The sequence below is a fragment of the Aedes albopictus genome, chromosome 1 (assembly GCF_035046485.1).
Source record: "Aedes albopictus strain Foshan chromosome 1, AalbF5, whole genome shotgun sequence".
In the NCBI taxonomy this organism is placed as follows: domain Eukaryota; kingdom Metazoa; phylum Arthropoda; class Insecta; order Diptera; family Culicidae; genus Aedes; species Aedes albopictus.
In genome coordinates, this window is record NC_085136.1 from 243,309,724 (window position 1) to 243,333,521 (window position 23,798).

General features: G+C 41.4%; 1 protein-coding gene across 6 annotated transcripts in view; it reads left to right on the forward strand.

The window, feature by feature from the left end:
* LOC109425258 (neurexin 1) overlaps nt 1–23,798 on the forward strand; it is a 694,091-nt gene that overhangs the window by 577,957 nt on the left and 92,336 nt on the right. For all 6 annotated transcript variants that reach the window (XM_062846520.1, XM_062846524.1, XM_062846523.1 and 3 more), the window contains 2 exons: nt 1,218–1,376; nt 1,444–1,596. In XM_062846520.1, coding sequence (XP_062702504.1) covers nt 1,218–1,376; nt 1,444–1,596 — 312 coding nt within the window. The remainder of the gene's footprint in view (nt 1–1,217; nt 1,377–1,443; nt 1,597–23,798) is intronic.

The following is a 23,798-nucleotide window of genomic DNA, read 5'->3' on the forward strand; positions in this document are numbered from 1 at the left end:
CATACATATACCTCGCACTATAATGATTAAAAGTAATATCATTCGTAATATATTAGTTATATTGGCAGATAAGGAAGGAGTATTCTCAAATATATATTTTAATATGTACAATTACCTACTTTCAAGGTAGCTGCAATGTAGTCATATGTCACACGTAGTACAAAAACGTAAACTTTGAGATAGGATTTACTATTTTCGCTATAACTTCGCTGGGTTGAGTGCTAGAGCTTTGGTGTCTTCGACAAATTTTCATAACTTTTCATGTTCTACAACATTGCTGAAAACGCCAAAGCTCTAGGATGCGAAATAAAAAAGTTTGTATCGCAGCGCCACCTATGCGGTGAAATTTCGAACTAATGTCCAAATGCAATTCAAAGAGCATGTAAATCCAAACAACTTTGCTGAAGACACCAAATTGATAGAATGCATCCACAAAGTGCTATAGCAGTTTATAATTGACCCAGCGGGCAGTGATGGCAGAAAAAGTCATTTTCAGCATATATTTCGATATACCTCACTTTGGAGCATAATAACTTTTTTTGTGAGCATTTTAGCACCCTGCTGTCTTCGGCAAAGTTGTAAGGTATATCATGAACTATACTTTAACAGGTTTAGTATTATGACTTTAGTTAAATTAGTAGATGAAATAGGAAAAATACAAAAAAGCACGTTTTCCCATACGAATTTCCATACAAATTTCAATCGCGATGCGCAAAACGTAGGCGTAACCGATCCCTCTCAAATTTTGGCCAGTTGTTAAGGACCCCAAATGGAGTCGAAAAAACCTTGATCTGACAAAAATGTTCCGATGACCCACCCGGGTATATGTTATGCCTTTCAAGAAATATCAGAAAATGGCGATTATCTGGCACCGGCTCCTGATATAAGCGTGACAGTTAATAGTTATAACAGCGTCGCCAAATTGCAAAATAATATGATCACATATATGGGATTTGACAGACTGTGGAAGTGCTCATGGAACACTCTTAAAAACAGGCTTTGTCCCAGTGGGAACGTTACGCCAAGAAGAAGAAGACAATACAACATATCCTTTTGATTTTCTAGTTCAACGCTTAATGTTCTGAAATGAAATTGTTGAAAGGTGATAAAAATGAATTTTATTCTATAACTTCAATAAAAATATCTGAGTTATCAAAATGGCACATATTTTAAGCGTGTATTTATACCACTTTCGTTCCATTCTTGTACCATTCCAGCTGGTAGCCGTCGTAGACGATGTCTATACCGATCATTCGCACATTGCCGGCAAGTTCACGATGCTTTCGTCGTCCCGCGTCTACGTCGGTGGTGCGGTGAATCCACGGGCACTGCTCGGAGCCCGCGTGCACAACAATTTTGTCGGATGCCTACGAAAGGTAGTTTCTTTAACTCATAATTCTGAACTTTTACACAAATTTCATATGAATGTCTTTTCTTGTTTAGGTGGAATTTTCGGCCGACACCCTTCGTTTGAATCTGATCGATTTGGCCCGAACGGGTTCCAAGCTGATACAGGTGGCGGGACGGGTGGACTACCAGTGCCCCAGCGGAGACCCGCAAGATCCGGTCACCTTCACTACGCGGGAGTCCTATCTGGTGAGTAGACCATGAAATGGCGTATTTCTTGAAAATATGCTCTACATACTTAGGGAATATTAACGAACTGCATATTATACAGATACAAAGCCACTTCTTGGTGGTTATTCACCCTCATTATTCACCAAAAATCCAACCAACCACAAGAGAAAGAGTCAACCACAAAACCCAAACAGAATTTACTCACAGGCATTAAAAAAAGAGCATGTACCGAAAAATGGTAGCCATTAGCATCACCACCAACCGCCACCACAAAAACTGACTATGGGAGTCATCACCCAGTCTGACGAAAGTAATGAATCCCTTTCCACTTGTTCAACACAAGTTTCATCGTCACACAAATCCGGTTAAATTAACGTGATCACAGAAAACTACAGCGCACAACCAGACACACTCACACACACACATCACTTTGACGATATTTATTACCCACCAACCAGTCAACCACGGTTATGTGGGAAATCCTTTCAAACGGCGATGGTTGGAGCCCGAAGAATGAATTTTGTGTCTTCATCAGCACTACTGACAGCACAACCACAAAAAGCTCCTCATCCCCAGAGTAGTTTATTAAGGGTACCAAGACAGACGTGTTTGGTCAGGTATGCGTGAGTTATTTTTCGTTAGCTTCACCCGAAAAGACCCGAAGCTGAGCCGAAATTTCTTATGGCAGATCCAATCAGCTGTTCTTGGTATTTTTTCAAATCTTGAAACATCACAGAAAAGTAGCAAATACCGTTGATATTTGCTACCAGATCGCATCAGGTGGATGCCTGTTAGTCATTGCCTCATGATTTCCTGCTTTACTTTCACTTTTGGAGGAATTTTGTGTTTTATGGTGCAAAAAGTTTCCATAAAAAATTTCAATCATGAACAGTAATGAACAGTTTTCCATAAGAAATTTCAAAAGTTCACCGAGCAACGGGAAAATTCACCGAGCGTCGGCAGCGCGCCGGACCACGCATTTGCTCACCCTTAATGTACCTCCCTGCCTCATCCCATTCGCCAACCCCGAACTGACTGACTGGTACGTTTGTAACTACATATTCACCACCAACCGCCATTGGGAACATTGTTGTTTACGGCACAGGAAAAAAAGGGGAGTTTTAACTGTAAGCCAACCGCTTCTACTCAACGATAAAAAGAAATTTCTAATGAGATTTGAACGCTGATCTCCGGAGTGAAGCTCGCGCTCGATATCGCACGACCATCTCTTGGAATGAGAGCATTCTTTAAACATCAACCACGACATCTATTCGTCTGATGTACGTTCTGATTTCCTGTTTTGTTTTTATTCTTCTGTGGGTTTATACTGTTCATAATCTGTTCGTTAAATTTATTTTATTATTACTATATATTTTAGTATTTCTTGAAATTCTGATTTCTTATTTCTATTTGATTGTTTATCTCTAGTGTTCCTCTATTTTTCGTTTCCTACTCCTTCAATAAGGACACTTAATTTTTACTGTGCCACCCCACACGCAACATTTGATAACAATCGTCCTAACCCGTACACGTCGACACAGTCAGTGGCTGAACAATCAGAGAAGGATAAGTTTCAACCAGCAACAACAAACCGTCCCAGCGTCAACCACAGTATATTAGATCGCTTTTCCATGCTTCCGCATTCCGAGTCTTGACAGCATTTGAATAATGTGTGGCAATAATAGAGCACGTTGATGCCGCACGTTCAGTCAGCTCAGTACACACAATGAACAAGCTTTAACTTTCCACCATATCACGAACTGGTTCGACGATGTGAGCGAACATTCTTGCTGCGTGTAATTATCCTTAAGCCGTCGTCAGTCAAACTTTCAAAAGTCAGGAAGCAGTGCGAGTTTACCAAGGAGTTGACGTGGGAAGATGTTCTAGCAGCGATGCTAGTAAAACTACATGTCGACATTGATTGAAGAAGACACGCAGGTTCAAAGGTCACTTGAAACAATGTTGAGGAAATGAAGGATGAATTCCATAGGATTCAGTTTAAATCATATGAATCCTAATTCATATTCTATTTTCTATTTGAATTCCTATTCAATTTGTTTTCAAATTCCTACGCCGCATCCTTTTCGATTCCTACCCTATTTCCTATTTCAATACTTATCCCAATTCATATTCCAACTTTCATGTCAACTCCTATTCCAATTCCTTTTTCAATTTCTATTCCTATTCCAATTCCTATTCCAATTCCTATTCCAATTCCTATTCCAATTCCTATTCCAATTCCTATTCCAATTCCTATTCCAATTCCTATTCCAACTTCTATTCCAATTCCAATTCCTATTCCAATTCCTATTCCAATTCCTATTCCAATTCCTATTCCAATTCCTATTCCAATTCCTATTCCAATTCCTATTCCAATTCCTATTCCAATTCCTATTCCAATTCCTATTCCAATTCCTATTCCAATTCCTATTCCAATTCCTATTCCAATTCCTATTCCAATTCCTATTCCAATTCCTATTCCAATTCCTATTCCAATTCCTATTCCAATTCCTATTCCAATTCCTATTCCAATTCCTATTCCAATTCCTATTCCAATTCCTATTCCAATTCCTATTCCAATTCCTATTCCAATTCCTATTCCAATTCCTATTCCAATTCCTATTCCAATTCCTATTCCAATTCCTATTCCTATTCCAATTCCTATTCCAATTCCTATTCCAATTCCTATTCCAATTCCTATTCCAATTCCTATTCCAATTCCTATTCCAATTCCTATTCCAATTCATATTCCAATTCCTATTCCAATTCCTATCCCAATTCCTATTCCAATTCCTATTCCAATTCCTATTCCTATTCCAATTCCTATTCCAATTCCTATTCCAATTCCTATTCCAATTCCTATTCCAATTCCTATTCCAATTCCTATTCCAATTCCTATTCCAATTCCTATTCCAATTCCTATTCCAATTCCTATTCCAATTCCTATTCCAATTCCTATTCCAATTCCTATTCCAATTCCTATTCCAATTCCTATTCCAATTCCTATTCCAATTCCTATTCCAATTCCTATTCCAATTCCTATTCCAATTCCTATTCCAATTCCTATTCCAATTCCTATTCCAATTCCTATTCCAATTCCTATTCCAATTCCTATTCCAATTCCTATTCCAATGCCACAATAATGGTAAAGTGTCGTTAATAAATAGTAATAATAATAATATTCCAATTCCAATTCCTATTCCAATTCCTATTCCAATTCCTATTCCAATTTCTATTCCAACTCCTATTCCAATTCCTACTCCAATTCCTATTCCAATTCCTATTCCTATTCCAATTCCTTTTCCAATTCCTATTCCAATTCCTATTCCAATTCCTATTCCAATTCCTATTCCAATTCCTATTCCAATTCCTATTCCAATTCCTATTCCAATTCCTATTCCAATTCCTATTCCAATTCCTATTTCTATTCCAATTCCTATTCCAATTCCTATTCCAATTCATATTCCAATTTCTATTCCAATTCCAATTTCTATTCCAACTCCTATTCCAATTCCTACTCCAATTGCTATTCCAAATCCTATTCCAATTCCTATTCCAATTCCAATTCCTATTCCTATTCCAATTCCTATTCCAATTCCAATTCCTATTCCAATTCCTATTCCAATTCCTATTCCAATTCCTATTCCAATTCCTATTCCAATTCCTATTCCAATTCCTATTCCAATTCCTATTCCAATTCCTATTCCAATTCCTATTCCAATTCCTATTCCAATTCCTATTCCAATTCCTATTCCAATTCCTATTCCAATTCCTATTCCAATTCCTATTCCAATTCCTATTCCAATTCCTATTCCAATTCCTATTCCAATTCCTATTCCAATTCCTATTCCAATTCCTATTCCAATTCCTATTCCAATTCCTATTCCAATTCCTATTCCAATTCCTATTCCAATTCCTATTCCAATTCCTATTCCAATTCCTATTCCAATTCCTATTCCAATTCCTATTCCAATTCCTATTCCAATTCCTATTCCAATTCCTATTCCAATTCCTATTCCAATTCTTATTCGTATTACTATTCCAATTTCTATTCCAATTCCTATTCTAATTCCTATTCCAATTCCTATTCCAATTCCTATTCCAATTCCTATTCCAATTCCTATTCCAATTCCTATTCCAATTCCTATTCCAATTCCTATTCCATTTCCTATTCCAATTCCTATTCCAATTCCTATTCCAATTCCTATTCCAATTCTTATTCGTATTACTATTCCAATTCCTATTCCAATTCCTATTCTAATTCCTATTCCAATTCCTATTCCAATTCCTATTCCAATTCCTATTCCAATTCCTATTCCAATTCCTATTCCAATTCCTATTCCAATTCCTATTCCAATTCCTACTCCAATTCCTATTCCAATTCCTATTCCAATTCCTATTCCAATTCCTATTCCAATTCCTATTCCAATTCCTATTCCAATTCCTATTCCAATTCCTATTCTAATTCCTATTCCAATTCCTATTCCAATTCCTATTCCAATTCCTATTTCAATTCCTATTCCAATTCCTATTCAAATTCCTGTTCCAATTCCTATTCCAATTCCTATTCCAATTCCTATTCCAATCCCTATTCCAATTCATATTCCTACTCACATTCCTGTTTCATCTCATTGTACAATTTCAGGCTCAAGTCCATTTCCCATTCCTTTAATTTGTAAATTGTCCGATCAGAATCATGCAAAAATTCCGACTGAGAATCTTAGAGTTCCCAACAGGAAGTTTAGAGAGCTTTCGACAAGAATTTTGAAGAGATTCCTATCAGAATCTGGAAGAAGCTCCGACCAGAAATTGAACTATCAATTAAAATATTGAAGAGCTTCCGACCATAGTCATGGAGTTCTAGAAGTTCAGACTAGGAGTTTGGACAGCTATCGATAGGAATATTGAAGAGTTTCCGACCAGAATGTTCCTGCGCTGCTTACTAGAAGTTTGGAGAGCTTCCGATCAGAATCTTAAAAAGCTTCTGAACAGAAGTAGGAAGAGCTACCTGGAGCTTCTGACCAGAAATTGGAGTGCTTGCGATCAGAATCCAGAATACCTTCGGATCAGAAATTCGGAGAGTTTACGAGCAAATTGTTGAAGAGCATCTGACCTGAAGCTTCTAAAGTCCTGACTAGAAGTTTGGGGAGCTTCGAATTAGAATCTTGCAAAGCTTCCGACCAGAATTTTGGAGCGCTTCCAATTACTATTTTAATCAGAATCCTGAAGAACTAAGAACTAGAAATTTGGAGCAGTTCTGACCAGGTATTTGGATAACTAATGATCTTGAAGAGCTTCTGGACTGAAGAATACAAAGCTTTCAAAAATAAGCTTGCAGAGCATCCAACAGATGCTTGGAGAGCTTATGCCTGGAGAACTTGGAGCGCTTCTACCTAGTAAGCTTGAAGAGTTTCAGATCAGATACTTGAAAGCCTTCCGAATAGAAGCTAGAAGCTTGCAGAGATTTCGATCGAAATCTTGAAGCGCTTCCGACCTAAACAGCTTCAACAGCCTCTGGCGAAAGAGTTTGGAAAGTTTCCGGTCAGCAACCGGAACTAGAAGAGCTTCTGACCAGAAGCTTGAAGAAATTTCGTCTAAATTTTTTTAGAGCTTTCAATCAGATTCTTGAAAAGCGTCACACCCGAAAGTATGAAGAGCTTCTTGGAAAGTTTGGAGACCAGATGTTTGGAGAGTTTCCCATCTTAATTTTGAAGAGTTTCCTATCAGGAGTTTCAAACCAGAAGCGGAGAGGTCTCTATCCCGGCTAGAATTTTAAAGAATTTCTGCCTAAAAGTAGAGGACTTCCGACCCCAAATATAGAGAGTTTCCGATCATAAGCATGAAGAGTTTCCTATTGGAAGCTTGGGGAGCCACCTATGACATGCTTAGGTATTTTTCGATCAAAATTTGGAGAGCTTGTTATCAGAAGTTTGAATAGCTTCCGTCCAGAAGCTTGTGTGTCTTCCAATCAGAAGCTTGAGGAGCTTCTGCCCAAAAGTTTGGAGAACATCAATCAGACGTTTGGACGTGCAGTCAAGCTACTGACTTTCATTCATTATCGAAGTGTCATATACTGGGCGCCTCTCCGCCTTTTTCGCTAAAACGACCCCTTTACTTTTAAGAGTCATCTGTTTTTACACGAGCCTGTCTAGAGTTGCTTCGGAAATTCTCCCAGAAGGTCCTTAAAAAGTTCATCAGGAATTCTCCCTCTTATGATGCAACCTGTTTATGAATTATTTCTTAAGAATCCCAGAGAAATACTTCCCACAATTCGGAAAGAAATACTGCCAACGAAATCCTCTCCAATTTATCAGAGGAATCCTTCCTGACTTTCTCAGAGTAATTCGCAACAAGATTATTTGAGGAATTCTCCACAAGATTCCCAGATAAGTTCTTCCTAGGATTTCCGGACGAACCATACTCAGTATTCCCAGAGTTATTCTTCCCAAAATTTCTTCTCCTTAGAATTTCCAAAAAATCATCAGCAATCATCAGCATTTTTGAGAGAAATCCAGAAGTGTACATAGGCATACAAAGAGGTCTCAAGGGTATTTTAGGGGGTCTCTGAGGGTTCCAGAGGACTTCCAGGGGATCTCTGGGACGTATCACTGGGATTCAAGGAATTTCAGGGGTCCAAGGGTTTGGAGGCGTTTTAGGAGGATTCAAGGGGTCTCAGAGTCTCCATATAGTGTCAGGGGCGTTTCAGGTGGATTCAGAGAGTTTTAGAAGGAGTTCCAGAAGCGGTTCCTATAGGTCACAGGGGCGTTTTAGGGGATCTTAGGCGTTTCAAAGGACTTAGAGGCAATTCTGGGGGTTCCGGGGAGTCATATGAGCGTTTTAGAAGATCTCAGGTGATTTCAGAGGTTCCAGTTCCAAGGAGTCTCAAAGTAGTTCAAGTGGGTCATGAAGGCGATTCAGAGAATCTCAGGGCCTCGGGGGAATCCAGGGGGTCACAGGAATATTTCAGAGGATCTCAGAGGAATCCAAGTGGCCACAGAGGGTTTCAGGGAGAGTCTAGTCTAGTGGGTCTCAGGGGGTCCCTGGGATCTGGGGGGGGGGGGTGATCAGAGGCATTTCAGAGGGTCTGAGAGGGATTCCAGGGGAACCGAGGGGGTTCCAAGGGATCTCTATCGGTTTCAGGCATGATCCTTGAGCTCCCGGATTCCCTCTGAAACGCCTCTGAAAAGGGTTTTATATCTTCAAAATGATTCTTAACCCTCGAGCAGTCGCGTCTTTGACTACCTGCAGCAACGCCGCGTTCACGCTGTGTACCACATGCGTGCATTTTTCATGGTGCGTGTACTCAGTACACGACGCGACCGCTCCCGGGTTAAACTCCCTGAAGCTTCCTGAACTACCACTGGAATACTTCTGAAATGCATCGAAAGTTCCTTGAAATTAAATTTCCCTGGAAATTCCCTGGCCTCATCTCCAACCCTCAGGAGCAAAACCCTTTTTTCTAGAATGAAGTTCCTTTATTTGAAGTGCTGATTTAATTTATGTACAACCCATGGCATAAAAAGTGGATACAGTGTACTTACTGCTCTTTTTATTTTTCTTTATTCCATTCTACTTCATTTCTGCTATAACTGCTATTCCGTTTCCAATTCTAATTTAGGAAATCCATCTCTAGAATTTCACAGGAATCATCTCTAGAATTTCACAGGAATCATCTTCAGTATATGGTTTGGAGTAATGTATCTTATCATTGCAACAAGATGTCAACAGATGCAACAAGATTGCTGAGATATAAGTATAACCAGAGGTATTCATCAAAGAATTCTTAAAATACACTAACACCGTCTTTAGCCGGAGGCTGCACAGACTTAGCATTACTAACACGAGACAACGGACAACACACATAATACCCAGTGGCCCAATGGAGAATTTTCCGTTTGACGAAAAGTTTTCCCCGGCTGGAGCGGGAATCGAACCCGCACTCCGAGGCTTACAAAACCCCTAGACGACGGACGCCGCTAACCGCACGGCCAGGAAGCCCAGAAGCTTCCTTTCCAAAAATCCTCAGGAATTCAAAAAGAATCCTCCTCGGGGTTTCAAAAGGAATCTCAACCAGGATCTCCAGTAAAATCATTTCCAGGGTTTCCAAATTATTTTTATCTGAAGTCCTAGGTAAATTTCTAGGATTCCCAGATGAATCCTTCACAGTATTTTAGGAAGAATTACCGGATAACTCCAGCATTAACTCCTTCTAGGAATTACCCTATTAAACTCGGGTTCTTCCTAAGACGTAAAAACTTGAAGTATTTTTAGGCAAATAACGTTTAATTGACAAATTGAGAAAAAAAATTATGAAAAAATTATCACTTGTTTTGGTGGGACAGCACCGGGCTAGCGATATGGAGTCATGGGTTCGAATCCCACCAAAACAAGTGAATTTATAGAATGCTTCTAGAATACCGTCATGGTTTTTCAACTTTATGACAGGAGCGGACCTGGTTGGATGGTTAGAACACGTGACTATCACGCCGAGGACCTGGGATCGAATCCCACTCCCGACAAACTCACAAAATGTCAGTTCTTCCTTCGAAAGGGAAGTAAAGCGTGGGTCCCGAGATGAACAGGGCTAAAAATCTCGTTAATATAGATATAAAAAAAAATAAAAAAAAACTTTATGACATTATAACGAGTAGTAAATTAATTACCACAACTTTTACACGTAATAGTGAGCAAAATTTGAGCTAAATGCATAAATAAACAAAAAAGTTGTTCATACACCACGTTGTGCCAATACTGTAGCATACAACATGATACAATTTCATGATTTGAATAAATATATGCGTTTTTAGATGATTCTGAGCTATTTTTGGTATAATGAGCAGCGTAATATTGTAATATAGACAGCATTAAAAAAGGAGCCATCAATCCTTTATTTAGATGAAAATGTCATTTATAATATTCAAATATTCGATTGTAAATGCTACGATGATACATTTTGAATGGATTGGTCAACCCTTTGAAATTTATGAACTGTAGAAAAAATGCATACAGACCAAATGTTCTGATACGTTAATATATATTTTATTGGTTTATTCGATGTGTTTTCGCGTCCTGCCAAGCAATTAAGGGTTTGTTTGAAAAACAATATTAGCCTAATGAAGGGGAAAATATTGCTTCCAAATAGCCCCAAAGACATCAAACAGATTTGAACCATATTTTATTTCGACGGTATTTTAAGTTTTTTCCTGGAATTCCTTAAAGGACCACTACGAAAATTCCTCTAAGGTTCTCACAAATAATATTTCAAGAGATATTTTGAAAATTTTAAAGTAATGTTTCGAATTATTTCTATGAAAATTTCAACTTCTAGGATATCGGAAGAACGCCAAAAGGAGATCTCGGAAGCATTACTTGGAAAATTTAGTATTTCACAGAAAATGTCGAAAAATTATTCCTGCAGATTTTTGGAGCTTCTTGGCTAAATTGTTGAAATAGTGTGAGAGAAAAAGTAAGGGTGGTATTTTGGACGCTTTCCACTACAACTAAGTCGTTTTCATAACTGTTGGTTTGAATTTTGAGTCTCACACCCTAATATTAGATTTCCGGAAAAATGCTAGAGAAAAATTTGAAATAATTTTGTTCAGAAATATGTATCTGATCTGGAGCTATAACCTTTCAGGACGCGCGCCAGTTTGATCCTCCTCAAACTGCACCGAGCTCGCGCTCTATACGATAAGCAAGGTTTTTTCGTAGTTTTGTACTTTTTACAACGGCGCGCGTCCTGAAGGGCTAAATAAATGTCTAAGAATGGGACAAAAAGGGGGCCCAAAACGATCTCTATGAAAACAAAATTATGAAAAAAAAAGCCAGAAAAATACACAGCAAAAAATTGAGGATGTCTTGAAACAGATTTTCTTTGGAATAAGTGAGTTCTACCACAAAGGGTTACTTTTTCATTGAAGTGATAACTAATTCATGTTAAGAAAAGCTATACCTATTAGGAAAGGAGGAAGCTTGATTCTATGAGAAATGAATCATTAGTAATCTAATCTGGCTGTTTTCCAGGATGCTTTCTTGTACTGGCTGCGTTTGAGTTAGATTCATATACATAAGTGTGAGCCACCCTAGTGCTGATCCGAACTTTCCGATTACGCATGGTCCAACATGACATCCTTCAACATACCACACTGTTCACTATCATACCAGATACCTACCCCTGTTGTACATAATAGCTTTCCATGCCTGCAGCCGGATCAGAGTTTTGATAAGCAAAATCACTTTCTCGCTGGGGAGTTGAGCCCGGTTAGGTTAGATTTCGGCGGCTATTTCTGGGAGCACACTCTCTATACCCCAACACAACCGGATGTTGGGCAATGGGCATCCTCGCCAACGCAACACGGGTCGTCGTCGTCGCCGTCGCCGACATTTGCGTTTGAGCTGTCTCTTCTCATTTCCGTAAGCGGTTTTCGGGTTCCTCCTCTGTCCGGACCCGTTATCGGTCCGTTACGATCGTCATAATTTATAAACTTCAGCTTCTGTTGGCCGTCCGTTGTGTTGCTCTTTTGCGGTGGAAGCTTGCTCCGGTTTTGGATCAACTACGACGTAGGGTCTGGAACCATTTGGGCACTTGCTGCTATAGCTCAGTCAGTTTCAAACCGATTGATTTGAATTTTTGAACATGGCTGGATATTATTATTATTATTATTTCTTTATTATAGAGATTTTCAGCCCTAGGCTGGTTCATCTCTTCATGGCTAGATACTTTACGTCCCAAAAATTAACAAAGTTACTGCAGCAAGTACCTAAAATACACTCCCGTTCAAAAGTTTGGGGTCACCCCCTCAAAAACATGTCATTTTTTTAGGCCCATATCTCCACCAATTTGTGTCCGATTTCAAAACCCTAGGTTTCATTCAAAAGATAATAAGTCAACGAAACTTTGAACATGATTTAAAAGAAACTTTTTCAAAAAAAATTGTATGTAAACTTAACCCAAAGTAGCCAAATTTTCTAAAAAATGAATATAAACTTACGGCAGTGTCGCTTGGGTCGACCAAATTTTAAGATGAGAGCGGTAATATGACTCATTTTCTATTAGCTTTCAACTGCTTTTTACAGAACTTAGCTAAAAAATCTAGAAAAAACGTTATTAAGTAAATTAATCCTTGATGTCATCGACCAAAAGTTTGGGGTCACCCCTCAATATGATGTATCGGCCAAAAGTTTGGGGTCACTATCGTAAAACATGGAAAAGTGATTTGTTGATATCTTTGTCATCTTTCATTCAATTTTAATTCTTCTTGGCTTATTTGAAACAAAATGAATGATACTTACTGCATAGACATTGAACCACACATATTTGTTGAAATTTACATACTAAAACTTAACGTAAAGTTGCCTCATTTTTTGAAGCGTGGTAAATTGTGCTAACTTTACATAACATTTTTATATACAAAAATCGTTAAATACGTTAAGTTGAAGACATCAAACGTAAATTTAGTTAATTATCTTTGAAATGAGCCAAAAATAAATAAAATTGAACTATAGATGACGAAGATATCACCAAATCACTTTTCCATGTTTTACGAAAGTGACCCCAAACTTTTGACCGATACATCATATTGAGGGGTGACCCCAAACTTTTGGTCGATGACATCAAGGATTAATTTACTCAATAACTTTTTTTCTAGATTTTTTAGCTAAGTTCTGTAAAAAGCAGTTGAAAGCTAATAGAAAATGGGTCATATTACCGCTCTCATCTTAAAATTTGGTCGACCCAACTTCCAGCGACACTGCCGTAAGTTTAAATTCATTTTTTAGAAAATTTGGCAACTTTGCGTTAAGTTTACATACAAAATTTTTTGAAAAAGTTTCTTTTAAATCACGTTCAAAGTTTCTTTGACTTATTATCTTTTGAATGAAACCTTGGGTTTTGAAATCGGACGCAAATTGGCGGAGATATGGGCCTAAAAAAATGACATGTTTTTGAGGGGGTGACCCCAAACTTTTAAACGGGAGTGTAGGTCCTCGTGCCCAAATGGTTCCAGACCCTAGCTAATATAGGGGTGTGCGCTATTAGTTGAATCTGATGAATACTTTTAATTTGAATAGGTTGAATCTATCAAAGGTGAAGTGACGATTTCAAATTTCATTAAATAATTAAATTTTAACCCTGCTGGGCATTGTTCGCTGAATAATCACGCAACTCATTGAAAATTGTTTAAAAAATAACGCACAACCCTTACAGCGGAACCGACATTCAAGGTACATACTCCACGCGTGCCGGCTCGTCCTCCTTTTGTATGTACACACATAAACAGTAACATCGGATTCAGTTGATTGTCTCGCTGTGATAACACAACTCTTCCACTCCATCCTACAGTTTTACTATCCACCTACGTCTTTGAGACGAGGAGTGTTTGCGTTTTACCTTTGCACATGGTGATTTATGCAGGAAAATACGCTCTTCCTGACGATGATAGCGGGATACCTCTTGATTACTGTACTCTTCGTGTTTCACTACATACACAGAGATAAGCGGATGCTTGTTGTCTTCTTTTTCTTCATAATTCTACTCTACCAGTGGAATATGGTGTGCTGATTTAACTTTATGTTCTAGTTCTTCATCTGCTTTCTGGCTCTACGTTCTCACTGGAACTTGGCTTATCTCTCTCTTCAACTCAGTGTTCTTTGTCGACTTCCTCAGTTATTAATTGAAGGGCTTTCTTTGCCTACCATTGTATGTATTTGAATGTCATGTTTTTTTTTATAGAATAAGGAAATCTGTTGTGGGTCCTTGGGTGATGTAGGAGTCGAAACCTCATTCTCTCTCTTCCTTACCTTCGCGGTACGCCCGTTAGGAATGACTTCGAGTAGGGAAGAGGCGTACATGAGTACTCCCTATTGGTAAGCGTTCCACCAACTATCGCCTTGAGTTGTCCTCTGTCTCCTGGAAGATTGATTCCTCGCTGGTACTATAGAGTATCCGTTGGATACAAGCTCCCGGATTGGGTGGGAGGGGGGTGAACTCAACTTGCTGTAACAGAACCCCTCTTGTCCGCTCCCGTACACAACCTTTCTAAAATGTTGTCCGGAGTGCTATCTCAACCGCATATCTCCTGCATACTCGACCTTTGCTTTGACGAACCGTGGGTATTCAAAATCACATGCTCCGTGGTGTCGACGCAGTTCTCGCACTCCGAACATCCGGCCGGACTGCTTGTCCAAATCTGTGCAGATCGTCCATTTAGACACGCTCGTTATGAGCCTGTGTGTCCATCTACCCTGGCTGTAGAAATCCCATTCCCTCTGCCTCTTCAACATAGACGATGTTCTGGCGATCCATATCGCGCCTCTTATGCCGCGTCGTTCGCATTCTTCGTCCTCTGCCACCACTAGTGCTATGGGCATCAAGGGCACACTAACACACATTCCGCGTCCTTTGAGAAATGCGTTGACCACCCTAAAGCACATCAGCCAGTGGGTACTCTCGAATTACTTCACGTTTCGGTTGACCACTAGTGCACTCGACCATGCAGTGGCGCCATACCGTAGTATGATGACCACTAATGTCGGGAGCAGCTTACATTTACAAGAGACTATTGCCGAACTATTTGACATCATCTTCGACAATGCCATAATCGCCATGGTTGCCCTTTTGCAAGCATATCCGACGTGGCTACCGAATTTCAGCTTGTCATCGATCATAACCCCCAGTTGCTTCCATACCTTGCATCCACCAGTGGTGACCACTGCCTACTGTTTAGACTTGCCGATGTTCACCACTACAACCATCTCCATTTTGTGGTGCGCGAGTACCAGCTGTCTCGACCTCATCCAGTCTTCCACTATGCCTATTACGTGCACTGCTGTAAGTTCCACTTTCTCTATCGACTCGCAGTATACCACGAGGGTAATACCATCGGCAAAACAGGATCAGCTTTACGCCTGGTGAAAGTCTGAACCTCAACACACCATCATACGTCGCGTTCCATAGTTCCGGACCCAGGATGGAGCCCAGAGGTACCCCCGCGATGATGTTGTAGTTCCTCTTGCCTTCCTCGGTGTCATAGATTAGCACTCTATTCTGGAAGTAGCTCTCCAGTATCCGGCATAGGCTAACCGGGACTCCTAGGTAGTGTATGGCGCACTCGATGGCGGCCAGTGTCTTAATTTGTCAAATTACAGTCATCCGCACCGACGCCCAGTGGCTCCTGCGTCGTAGATTTGGTTTTGTTTTGATTATCGTCTTGACAACCTGTGTGCCACTCTCTGAAGTTCGAGCAATTAAAAATTCATTACCTCGCTGTCTTCTGAATTTAAACCACCCACTGATATTCAAAGTCAGCATATTCATATTCAATTGATTTTTTTGGTTTAAAGACGATTTAGAAGCAAAAAGTACTGCTGGTGCGTACCATTCATCTAAAGCAAGCATAATAAACATATTGGGTTTCTCATTAATGTTTAGACTACTGTGATAATTTGAGAATCCACTGAATCATTATTTTCCAGTGAAATTTCACACTAATCAAACTTAATTTGTTTACCTGTTGTGCATCCGACGCCCCTGTCATGAACTCAACCGAACTTGTATATGCCAGCCGCTGCGAAGTCGTGTGCGAAATTCGACTGTGATGATAATGAATTCCGGCCGAGTCTAAATGGGTGCAAATGTCGCAATAATTAGGGCAACATATCGACATTTACGTGCCCTAAATAGCCTAAAATCACAAAAAGTCATTTCCAAATTAAAAAATTCAAATTCATATTCACCGAGCTCGGGCTGAAGATCAAAACAGAACTTCAGCTACCGTTGATTACACTACGAGGCGTCGCGCTCATTGTCTTGCTTTCTCTTTGTCATGTTCATTCTCGGCGTCATGTTGGTGGTAGACTGCATTCGTTTATTTGTGTTCGTTTTCGCACTGATTGAACATCATTGGGCTGAATTTTTTAGACACTGATGGCGGCCCAGCTGACGCTGTTGAACGCATTCTCTACATCCATCGTGATGTTCGCGCAATAGTGGATTCCCCAAGGGATTCCCCTTTTCTTCCATTTTTTTTAATAGTCCTTTGGAGCGCTCCTTCGATTGTTTTGGTTACAGTTCCGATAGCGTCCACCTTCGATCGACCCTTCCAGAAGCCGAACTAGTATATACACCATCAACCTTGGCAGAATGATCCATTCCTACAGTTTCCCGGCGGTGTCCAGTCCAGAGGGCAGATAGGTCTATATACCGAGGGGTCACCAGGTGGCTTTCCGGGTTTGGGCAGTAGAAACAATCTTTGCCTTTTCCACCTCTCCGGAAATTCGTCTCTGTCTGTGTACATCTGCATAGCCATTCTGAACATGTCAGGGCTAGCCTCGATGGCCGTCTGGATTACTACTGTAAGGATACCATCCGGATCCGGAGACATGTTCAACTTAAGCGACTTCACTATTGCGATGCAGTCGTCGTTCGTCACCTGGGCGACCTCGTTTTGGCCGGTTTGGCCATAGAAGACGAGGCCCATGGTCTTATACCGTTCGATGGGAACAACATTTCCACGATCTTCTGTAGTATCTCGGGAGAGCGTTCTGGACGTGCTGACGCGCCGTTTGCTTCGGCGTGTTGGCTACCTGACAGAGATTTTCGAAGCATCACCGCTTACGTGCCTTAACCTCTTTGTTCAGTGCCAGTTTAGCCGCCCTGTAGGTTTCACTTGCTCCATTCTACCCTCATCGGTACGAGATCTTTGCATCCTCATCCTAGCTCTTAAACAGGATACGCGGAATTCTGCGTTTTCTGGACACCATTACTATACCGGTTTGCATCCATTTCTGGGTAGGGATCGCCTTGGCATTTCGGCGTCATATGCACGGTTTAAGGCTCCCACTGAATCATTGCTGGACAGATCGTCGGTGTTACCCTCCATAACCTGCCATCCTTGTTGACAGACAGCTGTGGCCGTCATCCTCCGTGTTCTACCCTGTATCGAATCGCCAGATGGTCACTGTGCGTGTATCCATCGTCGACCTCCAGTCCGAGCTAGATCAACCACGTTTGATTGACGGACGGCACTTCTCCGACATTATCGACGTCAGGACCTATCGTGGCGCCAACATCGACTCCGACCACTATCTGGTGATGGTCAAACTGCGCCCAAAACTCTCCATCATCAACAATGTACAATACCGGCGACCGCCACGGTACAACCTAGAGCAACTGAAACAACCGGATGTCACTTCAGCATACGCGCAGAATCTCGAGGCCGCGTTGCCAGACAAGGGCGAGCTCGATGAGGCCCCTCTAGAGGACTGCTGGAGTGCAGTAAAAGCAGCCATCAACGACGCAGCCGAGAGCACCATCGGGTACGTGGAACGGAATCGACGGAACGAATGGTTCGACGAAGAGTGCAGAACGGTTTTGGAGGAGAAGAACGCAGCGAGGGCGGTAATGCTGCAGCAAAGGACTCGACAGAACGTGGAACGTTATAAACAGAAGCGGAAACATCAGACCCGCCTCTTTCGGCAGAAAAAGCGCCGCCTGGAAGAAGCGGAGTGTGAAGAAATGGAACTACTGTACCGTTCCCAAGAAACACGGAAGTTCTATCAAAAGCTCAACGCATCCCGCAACGGCTTCGTGCCGCGAACCGAAATATGCAGGGATAAAGACGGATGCCTCTAGACGAACGAACGTGAGGTGATCGAAAGGTGGAAGCAGCAATTCGATCAGCACCTGAACGGCGTGGAGAACGTAGGCACGGGAGCCCACGGCAACGGAGAGAACGACGACGCCAGTGCATCGGAGGACGGAAATGAACCAACTCCCACGCTGAGGGAAGTTAAGGATGCCATACACCAGCTCAAAACCAACAAAGCAGCTGGTAAGGATGATATCGTAACTGAACTCATCAAGATGGGCCCAGAAAAGTTGGCCACCTGTCTGCATCGGCTGATAGTTAGGATCTGGGAAACCGAACAGCTACCGGAGGAGCGGAAGGAAGGGGTAATCTGTGCCATTCACAAGCAAGGCGACCATTTGGAATGTGAGAACTTCAGGGCGATCACTATTTTGAATGTTGCCTACAAAGTGCTATCCCAGATCATCTTCCGTCGTCTGTCACCTGAAACAAATGAGTTCGTGGGAAGTTATCAAGCCGGCTTCATCGACGGCCGGTCGACAACGGACCAGATCTTTACCGTACGGGAAATCCTCCAGAAAACCGTGAATACCAGGTCCCAACGCATCACCCGTTCATCGATTTCAAAGCGGCATACGACAGTATCGACCGCGCAGAGCTATGGAGAATCATGGACGAAAATGGCTTTCCTGGGAAGCTGGCTAGACTGATAAAAGCAACGATGGACGGTGTGCAAAACTGCGTAAGCGTTTCGGGTGAACTATCCAGTTCATTCGAATCTCTCCGGGGACTGCGACAAGGTGATGGACTCTCATGCCTACCCTTCAACATCGCTCTGGAAGGTGTGATGCAACGACCGGGCTCAACAGCCGGGGAACAATGTTCACAAAATCCGGACAATTTGTGTGCTTTGCGGACGACATGGACATTATTTCCAGAACATTTGGAAGGTTGGACTGGTGAATGAATGCCTCAAAAACAAAGTACATGCTGGTAGGCGGAACCGAACACGACCGGATCCGTAGTAAAGTTACGATAGACGGGGATACTTTCGAGGTGGTGGAAGAATTCGTCTACCTCGGAGCCTTACTGACGGCTGACAACAACGTAAGTCGTGAAATTCGGAGGCGCATCATCAACGGAAGTCGGGCCTACTACGGGCTCCAGAAGAAACTGCGGTCAAAAAAGATTCAATGTACCATGTACAAGACGTAATAATACCGGTGGTTCTCTACGGACACGAGACATGGACCATGCTCGAGGAGGACCTGCAAGCACTCGGAGTTTTCGAGCGACGGGTGCTAAGGACGATATTCGGCGGCGTGCAGGAGAACGGTGTGTGGCGGAGAAGGATGAACCACTACCTCGCTGCACTCTACGGCGAACCCAGCATCCAGAAAGTGGCCAAAGTCGGAAGGATACGATGGGCAGGGCATGTTGCAAGAATGCCGGACAACAACCCTGCAAAGTTGGTGTTTGATAACCATCCGGTTGATACAAGAAGGCGTGAAGCGCAGAGAGCACGATGGGCGGACCAGGTGGAGCGTGATCTGGCGAGCTTTGGGCGTGACCGACGTTGGAGAGCTGCAGCTGCAAATCGAGTATTATGGCGGCAAATTGTTGATTCAGTGTTATCATGAATTTGATGTTGAACTAAATAAATGAAAATGAATCAGGTTACTGTGTAACGTTCTCAAAATTCTCTGCAAAGTGATCCTCAACCGGATACAGGAGAAGATTGACGCAACTCTCCGACGGCAGCAAGCAGGATTCCGTGCCGGACGATCCTGTATGGACCATATTGTCACGCTCCGTCTCATCCTGGAGCAAATCAATGAATTCCAAGAGTCTCTCTACCTGCTGTTCATTGATTCCGAAAAACGCTTTCGACCGTCTCAACCACGAAAACATGTGGGAAGTGTTTGTGTTTCAAATGGCAGTTACGCCCTCTTGAAATGTAGGTGCCCTATTTTCATTATCGTTGGATTGAAATTCAACTCAAATGTGTTGCGAATTTACCAAAAAAAAACTCACAACACAATTTTGGATGGGAAAAATTCCACTCCATCCACCATCAGCAGCAGGAAGGACGATGGAAATAGATCGGAAAATTGGTTTTGACCAGTGCTGAAAAATTCATTTCGTCATATCTGAATTCAATCACCTACAGCTCATTTTAGAAGCTGAACCTGACAATATGGTGTATGAATAACTTGTGCGGCCAGACCAGTTCTGCAAGAAAGTCACGGAAAAATCGGTATTTTACGAATATTTAAGTTAAATGTCACGGACTACCTTCGAAAAATGCCAATGATATTCACGGTGAATATCATTTGGCATTTTTCGAAGGTAGTCCGTGACATTTACCTTAATTATTCGAAAAATAGCACTTTTTCCGTGACTTTCTTGTAGAACTGGTCTAGACGCACAATTTTTTCATATACCATATTCTCAGGTTCAGCTTCTAAAATGAGCTGTAGGTGGTTGAATTTAGATGTGACGAAATGAAATTTTCAGCACTGGTTTTGACACACTCTTTGTTTTCACGCTATATTCCCTGGGGTAGTAGACATTTTCGCCCCATTTTATCACTTGATGACAACCCAGTTAGATTCGGTCATCCACTGACTGGCTTCTTGATAAAGTTCCGATACAATTTGACACTGACCGACCAGTGTGGTTTCATGATGGGAGGGAAAAAGAAACAAACTGTGGCGTGAACGGATGCCATCCATTAGTACGGTTCGATTTTTAGAAATGAGGAAAAATCCTCAGGGAATACTATAGGCACGATTGTTTGCTTTCCGAGTCGTTCGTTTTCTAAGGAGGAAGCGTCACAAAGTTATTTAGAGGATGCCAACTAGACCGCAGTGTTAAATATTCAACCTAGAACATAACTTCTCTCGCAGTTTTAAAAATGTTGTTATCTGACGAATTTACGGATGATATTTTCTAAAAATGTTTTAGCCTAAACATGATAAGGACCAATAAAACATCGAGATAGAACTCTAACCCACTATTAAACAAGAATGAAGTCATACATTTCAATATTAAAGTCAAACTTTACGCAAAGAAGCCTAGTTCACCTTACAATTAAATAATGAAGTTGTAACAAGTAAAATATTACCTACGGACGATATTTGAAACCACAATCCGTTTCTTGTTTGGGAATCACACAAACACGACATGCCCATAATCCTTCAAATCGACTACATATCACCGCACAGACACGCTGCTTCAACAATTCAAACGTCACGAACCGAGAACACCAACTGTAAATAATTCAACCACACACTGAACCAGTCCTGGGTTCTGGCTGCATCAGGTACCTACACAATTTATTGTCGCGTGACTTCCGGCTCTGGGCTCCGAGTTCCAGGCTACAGGCTGCCATTTCCTGCTGCCGCCTCTTTTACGAAAAGTTCCTCATTCCATTCTCCTCAGTCGAAACCCGAGAACGAGATAATGATTGCCGCCCCGGTTGGCGTGATTTAATTCGACCAGTCAATAAAACGGGGCTCGACCATATAGACAGGAACCGTGGACATCGAGGAACACTCAAAGCTTCGACTCAGACAAACGAACGTTGTGTTTGGGAACAATTTTCTTTCAAGTCCAACGCTGGTGAGCCAAAATGTCTAAGGATATGGGCTGGAGCATCTTAACGTTAGGTGATTGAAAGGTGAAAGCAGTACTACGATGAGTACCCTGCAACTCTCCGGAACCAGTACGACGGCATTGCTTCAGAGAGCGGCTAATGCACATCGCACTCCCAAGGTTAACTGCGTAGCCATGCAGCAACGAACATCGATCAATCGCTTTGGGGAGTCCACCAAGGTAGCATACTTTGCCCCTTTCTTTGATCTTCAATCGAACACACCGGACGTGTAGGACCCAGTGCTGAAAATGTAATTTCGTCATATGTATCTAAATTGAACCACCTACAGCTTATTTTAGAAGCTGAACCTGAGAATATGGTACACTAAAACCTCCATTTAGGTAGGATCCATTTAGATAAAATCTATTTAGGACACTCCATTTAGGTAACGTTACCTTAATGGATTACAGATTACAGATAAGGTTGGTTTACGAAAAAAGCAGAATTAAGAGTTAAGGGACGTTTACGGAGTGTTTAAGGGTTAACAGTTTAAGAGTATCCGAGAACTCCCTGGAGTTAAGGCCATCTGATCTACAAGCATAATCAGCGATCTACTGGAGCATTATGAATGAAATTTATGCATACACAACCCCATGTTGCTATGTGTTGTCAAGTGGTGAGTCCGTTGTCAGTTTGAGGATCTTCAAGAACTCCCTTGAGTATAGGTCATTGGTTGTCTTTATGAGATTTACGACTAAGGTTCATACCCAGTCAACACACGATCGCATATGATGTTGTATAGGATGCAAAAGTGGAGGCGATATACGCACACTTTGCACGCGGTTAAATGGAAGCAGGTACGCATATGGCCTCCACTTTAGCATCCTATTCAACATCATATAAGACTTTGTGTTGGCTGGGTACTCACACAACCTCAGGTAACTAAGATATATCAAGTTATGAGTTCGAAGATTTTTTATGGACCTCCTAGAACTCTCTTGAGTATAGGACATCAAATCTACGAGGGCTACTAGTTGTATCTAATTGCATTTAAAATGAGGTTCACATCAACAAGTTCTCAGGCATCTATTCTATCAAATAGTGGGTTCTATGATTGTATAGTATATCTGAGAACTCCCTGGAGTTAAAGCCACCTGATCTACAAGCGTCTCTATGAGCTTCTTGACTGAGGTTCATACTCACATAACCTCAGGTAGATATGATCTATCAAGTGGTGAGTTCGATGATTCTTTAAGGTTGAAACGCTTCTGAAACCCCCCATGAAACCTCCTTGAAATTCCCTTGCGACCCTCTGAAAGCACCCTTAAACCTTCTGAAACCTCCTGAAAGGCCATGAAACGCCCTAAAACGCAATGAAATGCTTAAAACACCATAAAACGCTTTGAAACGCCTCTGAAATCCCCGTGAAACCTCCGTGAAAGTCACCTGCGACTCTCTTAAACACCCTCAAAACCATCGGATACCTTCCGGCTCTAAAACGCATTGAAACGTCTTGAAGCGCTTTGAAACGTCTGAAAAACCTCCTGAAACGCAATGAAACGCCTTTAAATGCTTTTAATCGCGTCTAAAACCCTCATGAAACCTCCGTGAAATTTACTCGCGAGCCTCTGAAGTCTCCTTAAGGCCTCTTAACCCTTTATAAGGCAGTGGCAACTATATTGCCACCTACTGTTTGTATTTTTTTCTGTCTTATAAAAAAATATTTCAAACTTTTTTTTGGTTCACGTAAAATTGGGATTACTAACAACGCCTGGTATTTTTTTGGTACTGAACAAAGCTTTAACAACAATTTGGGAGCCATTTGCAGGCTCAAAATTTGCTAAATTTGACCGCGTGAAGAAAATTTGTTTAATTTTATTGTAAAATTATAAATTTGGTAAAGATTTTAAGAAATAATCAAATTATGAGTTGACATGAGCTGAACTACGCAGTTTATATTATGGGTTAAGCCATAATCCACTCTAAAATATGTTTTCCGGCTTTTTGTCGAAGTCAAAAGAAGAAAAGTACCTTAA